Source organism: Lepidochelys olivacea, assembly GCF_965140295.1.
Source record: "Lepidochelys olivacea isolate rLepOli2 genome assembly, chromosome: 7".
NCBI lineage: Eukaryota > Metazoa > Chordata > Testudines > Cheloniidae > Lepidochelys > Lepidochelys olivacea.
The window spans coordinates 70,312,319-70,327,754 of record NC_140417.1 but is presented as its reverse complement, the minus strand read 5'-3'; the positions used below and the strand labels follow the sequence as shown (position 1 = coordinate 70,327,754).

General features: G+C 40.0%; 1 protein-coding gene across 2 annotated transcripts in view; it reads right to left on the bottom strand.

Moving 5' to 3' along the window:
• The window catches only part of NRG3 (neuregulin 3), a 910,532-nt gene extending 895,344 nt beyond the window's left edge, over positions 1-15,188 (bottom strand). For both annotated transcript variants that reach the window (XM_084635085.1, XM_084635086.1), the window contains exon 1: positions 13,628-15,188. In XM_084635085.1, the coding sequence (XP_084491211.1) occupies positions 13,628-14,339 (712 nt within the window). In that variant the 5' untranslated portion in view covers positions 14,340-15,188. The remainder of the gene's footprint in view (positions 1-13,627) is intronic.
• Between the last annotated feature and the right edge of the window lie 248 nt (positions 15,189-15,436).

The following is a 15,436-nucleotide window of genomic DNA, read 5'->3' as shown; positions in this document are numbered from 1 at the left end:
TACTTTATGGTTTAAAAATTGGATTCATAAACTCTATTTCCTTCATTTTTGTTTTCTTGAGATGAATATCAGGAAAGACAAATCAATTATTTTACTTTAAAAGAGTTGAAAAACATATGGCAGTGGCTTATTAGGAGCCATTACAGACTCTTCTACAAATGCTTCATTTTTTTTATGGTAATTAGCAGTCTTTCACGACAGCATTGCAGCCTCGGGGACAATCCGTCCTCTGCATGGAGAAATCACGCTGAAGTTAGTGGAGCTGCACCCATTTACACCAACAGAGGATTGGGGCCAAAGGTCAAAACATAATTAAAAGCATTTTTAAATTTGAGGATTATTCGGACCAAACGGAGTTCTATCAATTCTATGCATGACCCAACATCTTCAATAGGTTAGAGAATGCTAATTTTTTTTGGCTCATGTTACAGAAAACTGCGAATATAAGAGAAACGGCAGTGAAACAGAAGCAAGCTGTGTTTTGTCATCACATCACTCCCCCTTCTTCTCAACTCTTCCTTCTATACAAACTCATTTTCTATTCTCACTACACGACCACATCACCCTGTCCTCATAGTTGCTGAAACTGCTTCATCTTCACCCCACCTACACCTCTGATCTTGTTTCTTTCTACTTACCCCACTCTCTGCTTATGCACATCACAATCTTACTCTATGTGGAGCTGAGTTGAACTTGTGGAGTTCTTGGTCCTCCATTTACCAGACTGGACCAAGATACATTGTAGGAGGAACTGAATCAAGTCCTGGCCTCTGTGAGGACGTCTGAGTAGGAGTATATCCTCTCATTCTCTGTTAAAGCACTCAGGCTCTGGCGTCTCTCTGCTCACCATACAGACTCTCAGTACGCACTTTTCAGAGTAGCAGCCGTGCTAGTCTGTATTCGCAAAAAGAAAAGGAGTACTAGTGGCACCTTAGAGACTAACCAATTTATTTGAGCATAAGCTTTTGTGAGCTACAGCTTACTTCATCGGATGCATTCAGTGGAAAATACAGTGAAGAGCTTTATATACACACAGAACATGAAAAAATGGGTGTTATTATACACATTGTAAGGAGAGTGATCACTTAAGATGAGCTATTACCAGCAGGAGAGTGGGGCGGCGGGGGGGGAGGGGGAGAAATCCTTTATAGTGATAATCAAGGTGGGCCATAGCCAGCAGTTAACAGGAACGTCTGAGCAACAGTGGGGGGTGGGGGGAATAAACCTGGGGAAATAGTTTTACTTTGTGTAATGACACATCCACTCCCAGTCTCTATTCAAGCCTAAGTTAATTGTATCCAGTTTGCAAATTAATTCCAATTCAGCAGTCTCTCGTTGGAGTCTGTTTTTGAAGTTTTTTTGTTGTAATATTGCGACCTTTAGGTCTGTAATCGAGTGACCAGAGAGACTGAAGTGTTCTCCGACTGGTTTATGAATATTATAATTCTTGACATCTGATTTGTGTCCATTTATTCTTTTACAAAGAGACTATACACACTATAATCTCCTGATTCCTTAAGGGAATCCTTTAACACATCCTGCAACTCCCATTGAAAGCAAGGTGTTGCTGCCCACTTCACAGGACCTGCTCTGAGGCTCACAAGATCACACTCTCAGGGTCTCTCTGATATGCCCCACTTCATACTTCTCCCCACTCCTCCACAGCCACAATCCTGCAGAGACTTATCCACATGCTTAACTTCAAGGCTGTGTAAAGTTAAACATGTGCTTACGTCTTTCCAGGAGCATGCTGTATTTGGGACAATTCCCCAGTTCCTGTCTTCCCTCTTTCCTGTCCCCTCTCAAAGCCAACTTCTGCCAAGGATCCTGACCCTCATTCTCTTTGCCAATATATTTTCCTAGCTCATCCTTTGGTGCATTGCTCTGTTGTGTATCTGATCTGTTTTAGAATGTGAATTCTTTGGGGCAGGAAACAATTCTCTATATGTGTAAAGTACTGGGTAAATTAAAGTTGCGATATCAAGAAATTTCTAAATAATATTAATTCTACAGATCTCAGAATATACTATACCTAAATTATAATAAATTTGGGTTTTTTTTAAAACAAGAAAAAATGGCCAAGACTGTATGCCACCATATAGACAGCAATAATAAGCAGAAATAAAAAACAGAAAAAAAATTAAGGATCCACTAGAATATTAAGAACTTGTTTTTAAATAATTTCTTCTTAAACAGTTCAAATGTAATGTATTTTTTAATTACCTGGATATAATCTTTCGGTATCTTCTTTGCGGGATTGTCATTAAAAAACAACAACAAATAAGCCCCCTAATAAATCCACAACTGCTTTTACATTGACAAAAACCTCACAGTATGCAAATTAAATACTTCATTGGAATGTTTTTTGGGGTTTTTTTTGTAATCCAGTACACTTTATCCTCATCGTAAAGGCTCTCTCCTATAATAATTTCTTTATTATCAGGCTGTTGGATATTGACCCCTACTTACCATCTTCATTTTCTACAACTACATTTTAAAAAAGAAACAACGCTCAGAATCCAAGAACGCTGCTAAAGTCAGGGCAAATGTATTTTAAATTATCATCAGAAATGAATATATCTCTGTTCATCCTTCCAAATTATACATTGGGAGCAAGCCAGAAGTGAGTACAGAAGCCATTACTCTACAATTCCTGGAACTGGGTTACTTTCACATTTATATATGCACTTCTCAGGAACTGAGGTGCAGTTGGCTACAAAACCCTAAATCTGTCAAGCTCACAAAACATATGTAACCACTGAGTTTTTCATGCTATGTGGCATATCCAATTACTAAAATTTCAGTAGACACAGGCAATATTTCAGCAATTGACCAAAGAGTGCTTACATTCCATGACAGGTAGTTTAACCAGCAAACAGTCTATTAAAATGGAGAGGACATGATGATCCTAATTTGAAATAAAAATCGTGAAAGTAACAATCATTATGCCAGCATAATATTTTCTTTCTTAAACATACTGTAAATTGATCTTAAATCTCACTCGTATACTTGGCCTAAATCTAGCTATGCAAAGGACTTAAACCCTTTAGAATTCTTCAAGAGGTTACAATTGCCTCATATTCATTAAAATAAATAATTTTTTTTTAAATTGTGGTTCTTTCTATTCATTTAGAGCTAAATTATGCCATCCCTTATGAGGTGCTTTAGAGATGAGGGTACCAGTAACCCTTCTCCTCCTCAGTACCTACACAAACAAGGGGTAAAATTGAACACAGGAGAGCCAGGCAGAAGCTACATCTCTGCAACGTCGTCCCTGAGCTGTGCTAAGGCTATTCTGTCAATACTCACTTCAGCATACAGTTTCCCTATCTACAAAAAAAGAGTGTAATAACACTTACTGCAAGGTAAAGCACTTTCAGATCTACAGAGAAGAAGCTCTAGGTATTTATTCTTATTATTATTGTAAGAGTAAGAGGTGCTTCACAGCTATCCGCTCACCTCCGTTACCTGGGATGCATCATTCCTTTTCTACAGCATATTGATACAAGGCACGACGCTGATTCAGGCAGCGTGCCTCCATTTCATCAATACAGAAGAGACAAAGTGAGCCCTCAGATTGTAAACATATGGAACATCCTCTGTATTTTGTATGTATGTCACATGTTGTAAGTAATGACCCTCAATATGAGTCATTGGGAAGGTTTGAATCCAGGGTCTTTGCCTCCATAGCTCAGAACACTACTGTTTGAGCTACAAAGCGTAACCTCCTTACCAGGTAGCAGTAGTAGGCTAATATGTGTGGCCAGTAGAGGCAGACAACATTTCTTGTGCAAAAATTATGCCACCACACCATTTGTGTTTAACATCAGAAAACATTGTGTCAGTTCAGCATCCCTCTGATTATAATTATTTTGTAGAAAAAAAAAAGTTGGGTACCTTATAAAGGTTACACTATAGTGTTATGAACAAACAGCTGGTCTTTTAAAATTTGCTAAACCCTTTATAAAACGTATGCTGTAATAGCAATAAGCCATTCACAACAGAAAACCTGGGGAAACAGCCACTCAGTGGAATAATTATAAAACCACCTCCAGCTTGAGTTAGTAGCACTGAAATTTCACAAGGATAATCCACTCAGTTAAGTTTCCTACCTATTGAACTCTGCCCTTGCAAAACCTTTATCTCCGATACTATTAAATGAAGAAAAAATTACCATAACATTTTGGTGCAGCTTATCTCCACAAGGTTCAAACAAAAATCCTGTTTCTCTACTGCAGAGTCATTCACAGATTTAAAGAGGGCATTAACTCTCCCACAGACACCCCCACACCCCTAAAATCTGTACCAAGAATACAATGTTTGAGAATTCCATTGGAAGCTATTTATTACCTGAACAGTTCAAAAGCCAACCAAGTGAATAATTTACTGCTATTTTAGCTATAATTCTAAGCCCATTTATATACTAACACATTTGATGTTTCATTTTATTTATTTATGGTTAACATTTTGAGTGTTATCTAGTCACTTAGACCTAATAGAGATACTTGCGCTTTACAAGAGTCAGCCATTTTCAGTACATTATAGGAAACAGCATTTCATCATTTATCATAAATTGCACATGGATTTTTTTTATTGCATGCATATATGGGAAAGAGTAAAATTTTAGTGTTGCACAATGCCAGGTAATTTTGAAGATTAGTAACAGTGTTGGATACAAACTATATGACAATTGATTTCATTAAGATTCTGATTATATTTAGAAACAGCAGTTCCAGGCTTCCTTGCATGTTTCATAAATCAGTTACAAACCAAATAAGAAATAACCTTTGTCATTCCACTAAAACAAACCTAGGAAGACACTCCAACAGAATAACTCTATCTTATGTCAATGGCTTGCGTTACAAGTTCTGACATCAGTGAGAATGATCAGATCTGGAAAAGAAGCTCTTTGTTATTAATATTAATTTAATGGGTTTGCTGTTACACAGTGCTACAGCCCCTCTATCTGGTAACAACCAGCAATCAAGTCTCAGTTCACAATGAACTAAAATCCTGAGGTTTATAACAACAATGATGTTGTGAAATAATATGAATATAGTTTAATGATATAGTTTTAACAAATACTTAAATCTGAAAATGCATCAAGGGAACGGGTCATCTTTAAAGTTTCAAAAGACATTTCATGTTTATAATGCTTTTGGAAAGAGTCAGTATTAACATATTTCTGCCTGAAAACTCAGCAAAGAAAGATATACACTAAAAAAAATAAAATAATAATAAATGCATGCAGTAGCATCCATACACCTTGTATTTTACCATTGTAATACAGAACCAAGCTTGGATTTGAGGGTATCGGTTAAAATCAACATGCAAAAAAATCCACAACTAAGATGACACTTGGTGGTCTAGAACAGGTGGTTCTCAACCAAGTATATAAGTACTCCTGTGGGTATGTAGAGGTCTTCAAAGGGGCACATCAACTCATCTAGATATTTGCCTAGTTTTAAAACAGACTACATAAAACACACTAGCAAAGTCTGTACAAACTAAAATTTCATACAATGACTGATTTATACTGCTCTATATACTATACACTGAAATTTAAGTACAATATTTATATTCCAATTGATTTATTTTGTAATTATATGGTAAAAATGAGAAAGTAAGCAATTTTTCAGTAATAGTATCCTGTGACACTTTTGTGTCAGACTCCTGAAAGTGGCACAGTAGTCTGGAAAGGTTGAGAGCCACTGGTCTAGAACTAATCAATTACATCACACAAAGATGAAAGTTTACTATAAACTATTGGGGGGGGGGAGTTTGAAGAGAAAGAGTCTTTTTTTCAATATAGTACTAAACAAAATAAAGACGACCTCACCAATGGAAACTGAATACTAATAACCACATTTAAGTATTGCTCACAACTGCCTAAAAACAACCAAAAGTAAGAAAACTACATTTAAAGACAAGTGTGTTTATGCAAACATTTTACTGTGTGTGTGTAACTTTGAAATATATTGCGCTGCTCACAGACGTCAAGTTAAAACACGTTTGCAGGATTGGGGGCTATATCAATCTCAGTGTTAAAGACTGCAAATTGAGGTCCTTCAGCATATTTTTGCCAGATAAGCACAAAATTTCCATAGATCATTGGCTGCATATATTTTTTCCAGATTGTGCTGCTAAGTTACAAAATGCTTCTAGGAGAGATCTGTTCAGACAAGCTTTTAAAATGTTAATTCATTTTTCTATAGACTAGGAACATCTTTTTCCACACATATCATCAAGGATCAAGTGCCAGTCTCGTGTGTTTTGTGGACCAATCATGGAGTGCAAAATACAAAGTGGGGGTGGGGTTACATCAGGCAGACAGGCAGTTTAAATTCAGTAGAGCAAAGAATCCTTAAAACTCAGTAAACCCAGAGGTAGAGAGGTGTGACTTCACCTCCATATATCCACCTATTCACCCATTTATTTAGGCTGTCATTGCAGTGTCTAGGCTCCCGAACCCTGTCTAATCTCTGCTTTAAAGTTTCAAATTTTATTTTCATGCAAAACTTTCAGTTACTCTGAAGCAAAAATCAAAATATCAACTCAGGTATTTTAAGTTTTGTGAATTGTGCTTTAGTTGGTCTGAGTTTCAATTATAATGAAATCTGAAACCAGATAAATAGTGCTCAATTTGGGTTTCAACACTTTGCTGTTTTTTTATTTTTGATTGCTAATTCATAGGTGAGGTAGAGCTTGCACAAAGAGAATCAGGAGCAAAGAATCAATAAAAATTATAAAAATAGAATTTCAAATAGTCTTTGAATTATTTTATTAGCACTGTGGCTGCCAAATATCTTACGGAAAGTACACATAATACTAGATTTCTGAAGGCAGAAGACTTTCTTTTAAAAATCCTAAGCTTTGGTCAAACGTTTCCATGTTAGAATTATATAAAGTTTAACAATCTGTATTTTTAAACACAATTTGACTCCATCTGTTATGGGGGACAGACATAAGTTAGCAACTGATGGAATCCCAGGAAACAGGTAGGCACAGGGTGTAGTTGACTCTCTCTGTGCCTTTGCAGAAAAGCTGAGAACATATCTAAACATGACACGAATAAAAGCATTCTTCCCAGCCAGGCTCAGCTTAGGCTAGAAAAGCACAATACAACTCAACATTTGTCAAGCACCTTCTAGTGGGAATGATGAATAAAGACTTCTCCTTTCCATCTTCCCATCCCTTTTCTTTGAGGGCTACCCATCTCTTTTTCCTGAGAATTTATTTTCACCAAGGGAAGGAGCTTGTTGCTAAACAACAAGTACAAAAACAATTGTCCTGCCACTTGTGCTTGAACTGCTGCATTTGTTACCTTGAATTCTGTCTGTGTGTTCATTCTTTCTCATTTCTGGGTGTGAACATACTCACTGCTTTGGTAGACTTATCTGAGAACACCCTGGAAGAGACCTGTTCTTCTGAGCAAACACTCCACTCTATGGCTGGATGTTAGGAAGGAAGGAAGGAGTGAGTGGGTGGGTGGGGATGGAGAAAGAGTGTGAGAGGCTTGAGTGAATAGAATTCTGGGAAATGTAGTTCTAAACAAGGAGAGTCACCAGGGTTTTGTAAGGAAGAATTCTAAAGAATAGCCTCCCTATCAAGGGACAGGGTATGACATCTGTTACTCTCACATGACTGTTCAAAGGATCAGGTACCAGCATAATAAGAATTACATAGATTGCATTACATGAACTGTTTTGCTTGGTTTTCTACTTCCCACCTACTCACTATATGCCATTTCCTTTGTAATGAAATACTGATTTTTACACTTACCAACACATCTAAACATTAACTGTCAAACTGTGAAGGCGGGGCTTGATGTAAAATGATTTGGGCCCCCAATTGCAGCTGCAGCAAGGCCTCCCACAGATTAGCTTAGTAAGCAGGAAAGCACAGATGATTTTTATCAGCTCTATTGCAAGGACAAGCAGCACAAACAATTTCATACAATCAATGTTTTTGCAACAGTTTTCTTGCTTCACATAGACTGACCCTGAGTTCAGAACAACCCTGAAGGCCCTTTGCTGATATGTAATGGGTGTGTGTGTATATGGGTGTATGTGGTTGGGGGTAGGGTGGTGTGAGACAGATCATGTCTTAAGAGTCTATGTTCAAACTATGGCAAAAGAAGAGTTAAGAAAAAAATGCCAGGAGGTATACAGAGTGCAGGTAGTTGTCCACATATACAGCCACTGTGCTCACTCAACAGTCTAATATTGTGTAATCAGTGAAGTCTTTCATGTGAGTGATCCATAAGAGTCTCCAAATTGTTAACAACTTCATGTAATTTCATTGACATGTTTTTTTTTATTTTCAAATAAATGGTAAGAGAAACAAACAAAATTAAACAACACAAAACTATGTAAATGTAATGTTAAATATCTCCTGAAAGCAACAAATACTAACGAATTCAGAAGTAAAGCTGAATCCAAATCATAACCATCCCTATGTTTATTGGGTATTTCAGCAGATCTTTGAACCATGGGTTACATGCTGTAAAGTCACATATGTGCTGCAACAGCTAGACACAATAAGGTCTGTAGAGACGGATTTATTTTTTGTTTGCCTTAATTTTGAATTTCTATTTTCTGTGGTTTAGGACAGACCATTATCATTACTTTAGGGTAATATTTTGTGATATGTCAATACTTTTATAACAGTATATTGTTGTCAACATATATCATATATAATCCTTGCATAGTTGCTAATAAGAAGACTTATGCTATGGGGGGAAAAAAGGAAATATTTACTTCTACCAAACATCACAGATTATATCACCCCAATGAATAGCTTTGCAGCCCCCCCTCAAAATGTCCTTCGATCTTAAAAGGCAGCATAATAATTTGAAACGTTACGGTCCCTTTCCTTCGATAATTAGGGTAACTGGTTGAAATACAGTGTACTAATCCTGAACCAAACAAATGAATCAATATTTAGTTTGACTTATGAATCTAAACAATTTCTACAGGACATAAGTCATCTGTTTTCCATTTGCATGTACTGCACAATTGTTATTGCATTCTTCCTCTATCTCGATATTTCCAACGACCTTTGTTAAAGATTTGAGTAAAAAGAAGAATTGTATAGTATAGTAGGAAATATATATAATTCGCAACCATTTAAAACTACTCCACTTGGACACAATTGCATGCTCACTATCCATTAATATAATATATGTTTAAATTATTATAAGAAAACTATTATAAACATATTCTTATGGTATTCAATGGCAAAACCAAAAAGCTTTATAATTGATTACTGTTTTATATGGATTTGTAACACCAAATGCTCTATATAGCTTCTAATTTTAAGTGTCTATTTAAGTGTAAAACTATAATTTGAGTATCATTAAAATCAAAATTTAAAGATATTTTAAAAACATTAATATGTTGGTATTTGTATATTTTTATTTAAACCTTCCACTGCAGAGTAATCAACCTCAGACACAATGACAATGTGCTAGTTCATAACTACCAGAAATGAAAATTATGTATAAATAGAAAATGAAATTAACAAGTCTTATACCACTCTCCAAGTTGATGGAAAAACAAAAAAACAAGAAGGGCTGAGAAATTGGTGAAAATCAACTTAAATTTTAATTACTCCAAATTATTAGTTGGTGGCTAAGTAATTTTTAAATTCATGATTTTTACACCACAGTCTCCCTTTATCGACTGATTGTTTCATCTGGGGGAAAACAAAAGTGTGTGTGTGTAAAAGGGGTAGAGGAAGCAACTGCCTTTCAGGCTGTAGTTTTCTTTGGTTCATCAGCTTTAAATATATTGCAAACTGGTTAATAAAGTAAGATCCTGATCCTGCAAACCCTTGTGAGCCTGCTTAACTTTACTACCATGGGTAGTCCCATTGATTTCAGGGATTACCCATGGTAATAAAGTTGAGAGCACAGGTAAGTGTTTCAAGGATCAAGTCAAGTGTTGGTAGAAGATTTCTGAGCCATGGAAAGAGCTGATCACATTTCATGAGGGTCTGGCATCTCCTACACATAGCAGGGAGAGCATTTTCACATGGAATTTCTTTGGTAAAAGCCCTCCCATGCCATATATTAAATACCACCCTTAATGTGGAAAAAAATACTTGATACATTGTGAAATGAAACCAATGGTGATGGCACTAGTTCAGGTGCCAGGCTTGTTTCTTCAACCCATGTTGTGCAAAATAAGCAGATAAAGGACATGCTTTACATAACTGAGTAAAGCAGAAAAAGTTTTATAATCCTAATTAAGACCAATGAAAATCAAAATATACTTGGGTTTCAGTCTGCACCAATTTTTTTTTTTAAAAAAAGCTCTCAATTGGATTTCACAAAAGGTATTGATTAGGAGTTCTGTATCATCTCTCTTCTTGGCTATAATGCATTATAGGAGCCAGGGCTGCCTGACCTGAGCTTCTTGGTGTATAGATACAGGAGGAAGCACCATGTCATTGCATAGCTGAATCCATGCATGAAGAATTTCAAGTACAACATCTCAACATATAAATAATAAGATTTCTGAAGGACCCAGAACACCAAGCAAAAGGCATATTGAAAAAAAATCAGGGCATGATACTTTAAACATGAAACCAATGTTTAATAAAAATGAAGCCTTATGGATGTTTCAGTTAGGTCAGTTCCTCTTATCCACAAGCTAGATGCTCATTCTAGATTAATGACTGATTTTTATTTTGAACACTGAATTGAGTGTGGTTTTTGTGAACTGATAAGCAACTAGCTTTTGCTTGGTCATAACCTGGAGGAATTTCATCACGAACTTTCAAAACAGCAAATAGATAACTTGTCTGCGAGCAAAACCGAACCAAGAATGATTTTCATGCTGCACATCCACAAAAACAGAGAGACTTCCTGATATCTTTGCAGATGAACATCCCCCAGCCCCCACCCCAAAGATCTTTTTTACACTTACACAAAATGGACATAAATCCAGCTTTCTGAACAAATACATCCAGACTTGCCTTCTGTTTTCCAAAGTCATATTCTAAGCCCAGTGTTATCACATCTTGAAATGATTTAATAAAATGCAACACAAAACAATCTGGATAAAGCTCTTTTTGTAAACTGTGAAATGCTAAATGATCTATGACCCCTGACTACACATGTGCCTTTCCAAGGCAGAGGATCAAACAAGGGTCTGCACTTGTCTTGAAAGCCAGGTCACCAGCCTTGTCATATCAGATTTGTATTCACATGATACAACAAGACCCATGACTTTCATTTTAATAGCAGCTGAGGCAATGGGCAGAGAAAGAACAGGCAGCTCAACCTGGAAACTGAAGCTGAATTTTTTTTAAAAAAAGAGTCAGAGTTCCTTTTCTCACAAGACCTGTTAATCACAATCAAAGCAAGTGGAAGATGCAGATATTGGGTCATAGGGTCACACGCTGTCAGTAGTTCATGAAAGAGAGATTACATTTCCTTCTCCCCAGTTCATATTGCAACCTCAGAGAAAGCTTATATGAAGCTGAGGGCTTAAAAAATATCCACATGCCCTATAAATTCAAATCCTTTTTTATGTAATCTATTTAATCTTCCGTTAATTATAATATCTGCTATCAATGCAAGTAAACAGGGTCAATTTCTGATGGATTTGCACTTCTTCCATTTCATCCTGCAAGGGAGTGGTATTTAATAAGGGGAAACACCCTGGTCTATCTAGTATTAGCAATCTAAGGGAACAAATATTGCTTATCAATCTGTGTGAGTGTTCAGAGAGCTCAAGATTTTGTTGTTGATTTTTTGTCTTGGTTTGGACTGGTCCTGCCAGCTGATCATGATTTATTAATAAGACTTGTGTCCGCTTTAGTGCATAGTAGGGAGGCAGTATGGAGGGACGGAAATTACAGTGGATTTCTCTTTAAAGACCCAAAAAGATGGGACTGAGAGCTGGAAATGGATTACAAGATGGCATGGTAACACTTAAATATTGGCAGAATCCCTTCCAACAAGCCCTGAGCCAACGTGCAGCATTTCAACCCCACAGAAGTCAATGCAGTTTGAAAAGCCATATATAGCTTTGTTGCCTTATACAAGGTTTGAACACAGGCGCATGGGAAGAAAATCTGGCACCCTTGGGAGAAACGGAAAAGAAAAAAAACCCTGTATATTTCAGATACAGCTCTATACGCAGAAATGAGAAACAGAGTGACAGACCTAGAGCTCTTCCACAAAAGGTTTTCCTGGTTGTAACCTCCAACTTCCTTTTGCCAGGTGCACCTTTAAGGGAAGGTTCTCTCTCGCCTATCTTGATCAAAGGCTGGAGAAGCGAGTTATTGCCTTGTTTGCCATTCTGATTTAGTGGCAGCTGTGTTCGCACCCCCCGGTTCAGATTTCCCGTTCTTCTGCCTGGTTCGCCAATGCACGGCATCAGTTTGCTGTGCATATGGACTCTTTATCCCGGGGCTTATCAGCAAATAGATGTAATGGGGAAAAAAAAGTTTAAATGACTAACTAACCAAATCCTCCAGCGGAACAACCTCAGATTAGCATGCAAAAAGGGGAGCCACGGGCTATAAAGGCGATTCAGCTGATAACATTCAATTGAATTGACTTGCCTAGCAGAAGCCACTAATGGGGGACACACAGCGCCTCGTTTCCTAGACTGTAGCCAAGAAAACACACAAGACTCTAATACAGTATAATTAATCGTTTTACTAAACGGCCCTGCCCAGAAGTTCCGCTGGCAGAGATTGCAGTTCGTCCTAGATAACCTTCACAGGCAGCGGGGAGAGGTCCCTGATCCAAATTAATTTTCAAATTAAACCAGAATCCTTCGCTTTGCGATCTGGCTGGTGGGAAGAGTCAGCCACCAAACATCATTCAGGGAAATTAAACACTCCCCCCCCCTTTCTAACAGCTAGTCATTGATGGCAGTAATCTGCCGAGGTGGCGGATGGCAAAGAGATGAAACTGGATCATATTTGAGCGTTTATGCATATTCATGGGGCGGGCTCATGTCCTTTTCGGAGAGCGCTGGCTAAGGGTCTTTTCAACAGCCAGGCACCAAGGAAAGGGAGATTGCTTTGGAGCCCATTTTATATTTAAAGATTTTTTTTTTTAACGACCACCTGAAAGGCTAAAGGAAACTCACTCATTGTCGCCCACACCTTAGCACACCCTATGCGAGGAGCGCCAAACATCGGTCTACCAGTTTCACTTCATCTCAGCAGCCACAGAATCAGTGCCACCGCCTTTCTCCAGATCCACTACCAAATTTTGGATCATCATTTATCCCTCCTGACCACTGATTTCTCAACGGCCCTTCCTGGACCAAGCTGTGTGGAAAGAGGCTCTGCTGCTTTTCTATACAATATAGCGAGATATCTCCACCTCAAATGACTGCTACCGTGTGAACATCCAGCACACAAACAGGGAACTTGCCTGGGTGCGGGGAAGAGAGGCAGAAACTTAATCTAAGAGCTTTCCAGCATTTCTGCAGTGCCGGTAATTGCACGCTAACCCTTGTCTGCCGACGATACTAGACATTAGCATCCAAACTAGGAATACCACCAGCTTGGCTCTTGAAGCCATGCAAAGGCTAAACCAGGTGTAGGGGAGCGGTGAAAAGGGGGAGCCCAAAGGCAAGGCAGCTTTCGCTTTACTTACGGAATTTGGGGCTAGGGCTAGTTTCTGGTGTGGTGGTGGTGGACTCCTGGAAGGGAGATAAGGTCCAGGATGGAGCAGAGTCGTGGACATAGATTTTATAGGAGGAGGTAGCGTATGCCGCAGTGGGCCAGATGGGCACTGGCTGAGTACTGGGGGTCCCGGGCAGCGGACGGGAGGTCAGGATGGTGGTGCTGAAGGGGACCGTGGTGGAGAGGCTGGTAGGGGGGGCAGCTGTATGGCGCACAGTGGTGGATCTGGGGCTCGCCCGGATGGGGACCCGGGTCCCCGGGAAGCGGGTGGGTGCCCGGGTCATGGTGGTTAAGCGGGTGCTTATCCGGTTGGGTGTCCTTGACGTGGTGGTGGTGGTGGTGGTCTCCATGCTCTTCGGCGGGGTGGTGGGCTTGGAGAGGAAGAAGGGGTCCTGCCCAATCCCTTTGGAATCCATCAGCTCCGTGGGGACATAATCCTTGACGGAGCCCACCACGATCCACTTGAGCAGCATGAGGCTTAGCCCCAAACCGATGAAGCCGATGAAAAGAGGCACCACACACAGCCACGTCTGCTGCCGGTTCCAGACGATGCAGTCACTACATCGCAGCTCCCTGGGGGGGTCGGGAGCCCCATCCCCGTCCGGGCCCCCGGGCGCCGCCGGCGCCCCGTCCTCAGCAGCAGCAGCACCAGGTGGGGAGGCGCAGGCTGCCCCTTCACTCATCCTAGGCGACTTTCACACCCCCAGAGGGAAAGACAAGGCATCAGGGAGAAGCGGCCGCTGGGGAAAGCGGCATGCGGACGGACAGGTGAGAGAGAAAGGGAGGGGAAAGCGATCGGTCCCCCAGTCTGTCAGTCAGTCAGTCAGGGGACATGTCTCCAGCCCCAGAAACCTCCCGCGGCTCCTCATGCAACCTCCTCCAGCAGCTGCTGAATCAGCTAAACCGCCAGGCTCGCTCCAGCCTTGAGCAGCAGCAGTCGGAGCATCCTGCTCGCTTGTATTCCCCACTTCCTTTCTTCTTCAGATCCCCCTTTGTTTTTAAGAAGTCACAAGAATCAGCGTCCTGAATTTTTTTATGCCAAGCATCCGGATCCAGCAACGACGGGCCACATTCCTACACACTGGCAGCTCGCCTCTTTCTGGGTCGGGTTAGGATCCCCCCCGCCCTCCCCTTTTGCTCCTTCTTATCCACAGATCAGATGCACCAGCATTCCTCGGCTGCTTCTCTGAGAGGCGACGGAGCAGCAAAATGCACCTGTTATTCAGCAGCCCTGCAGCCAACCCTTGGACAGCACTTTAGGAGAGAGACCAATCCGAAGGCAGAGCGGAGGGAAAGGAGACCGAGCTTCCTCGCTCGCTCTTTCTCCTCCAAGCAGCAGATCAGCTGCACTTAAGTCCAAGCTGCAATCAAAGTCGGGCAAGGATTTAAAAAACAAAATAGTCATTAAAATAATCTAAAACGCCAGCAAAAAATATATCAGAAAACACACAGAGAGAGAAAGAGAGAGCGCTGGATCGATAGACAGAACCAACAACCACACACGCACGCACACACCAGGCGGCTCCTGCCAAGCTTGCAGCTTCAGTTCGATTGTGTATTCCTGTTGCAGTGCAAAAGAGGCAGGCTGGCACTCAGAAAGTAAAGCACCTCCCACCACAGCCTAATGGTGGTTTCTTAATGCGCACAAGATAAATAAATGATCCAGGCAACCTCCCCCCCCTCCCCCCCCGGGAGGTGTATGGCAAGCTAGGTTTTTTTTGGGTTGTGTGTGTTTTTTTTTTTTTGGTTTGTTTTCCCAATCAGATCCTGAAACTATCTT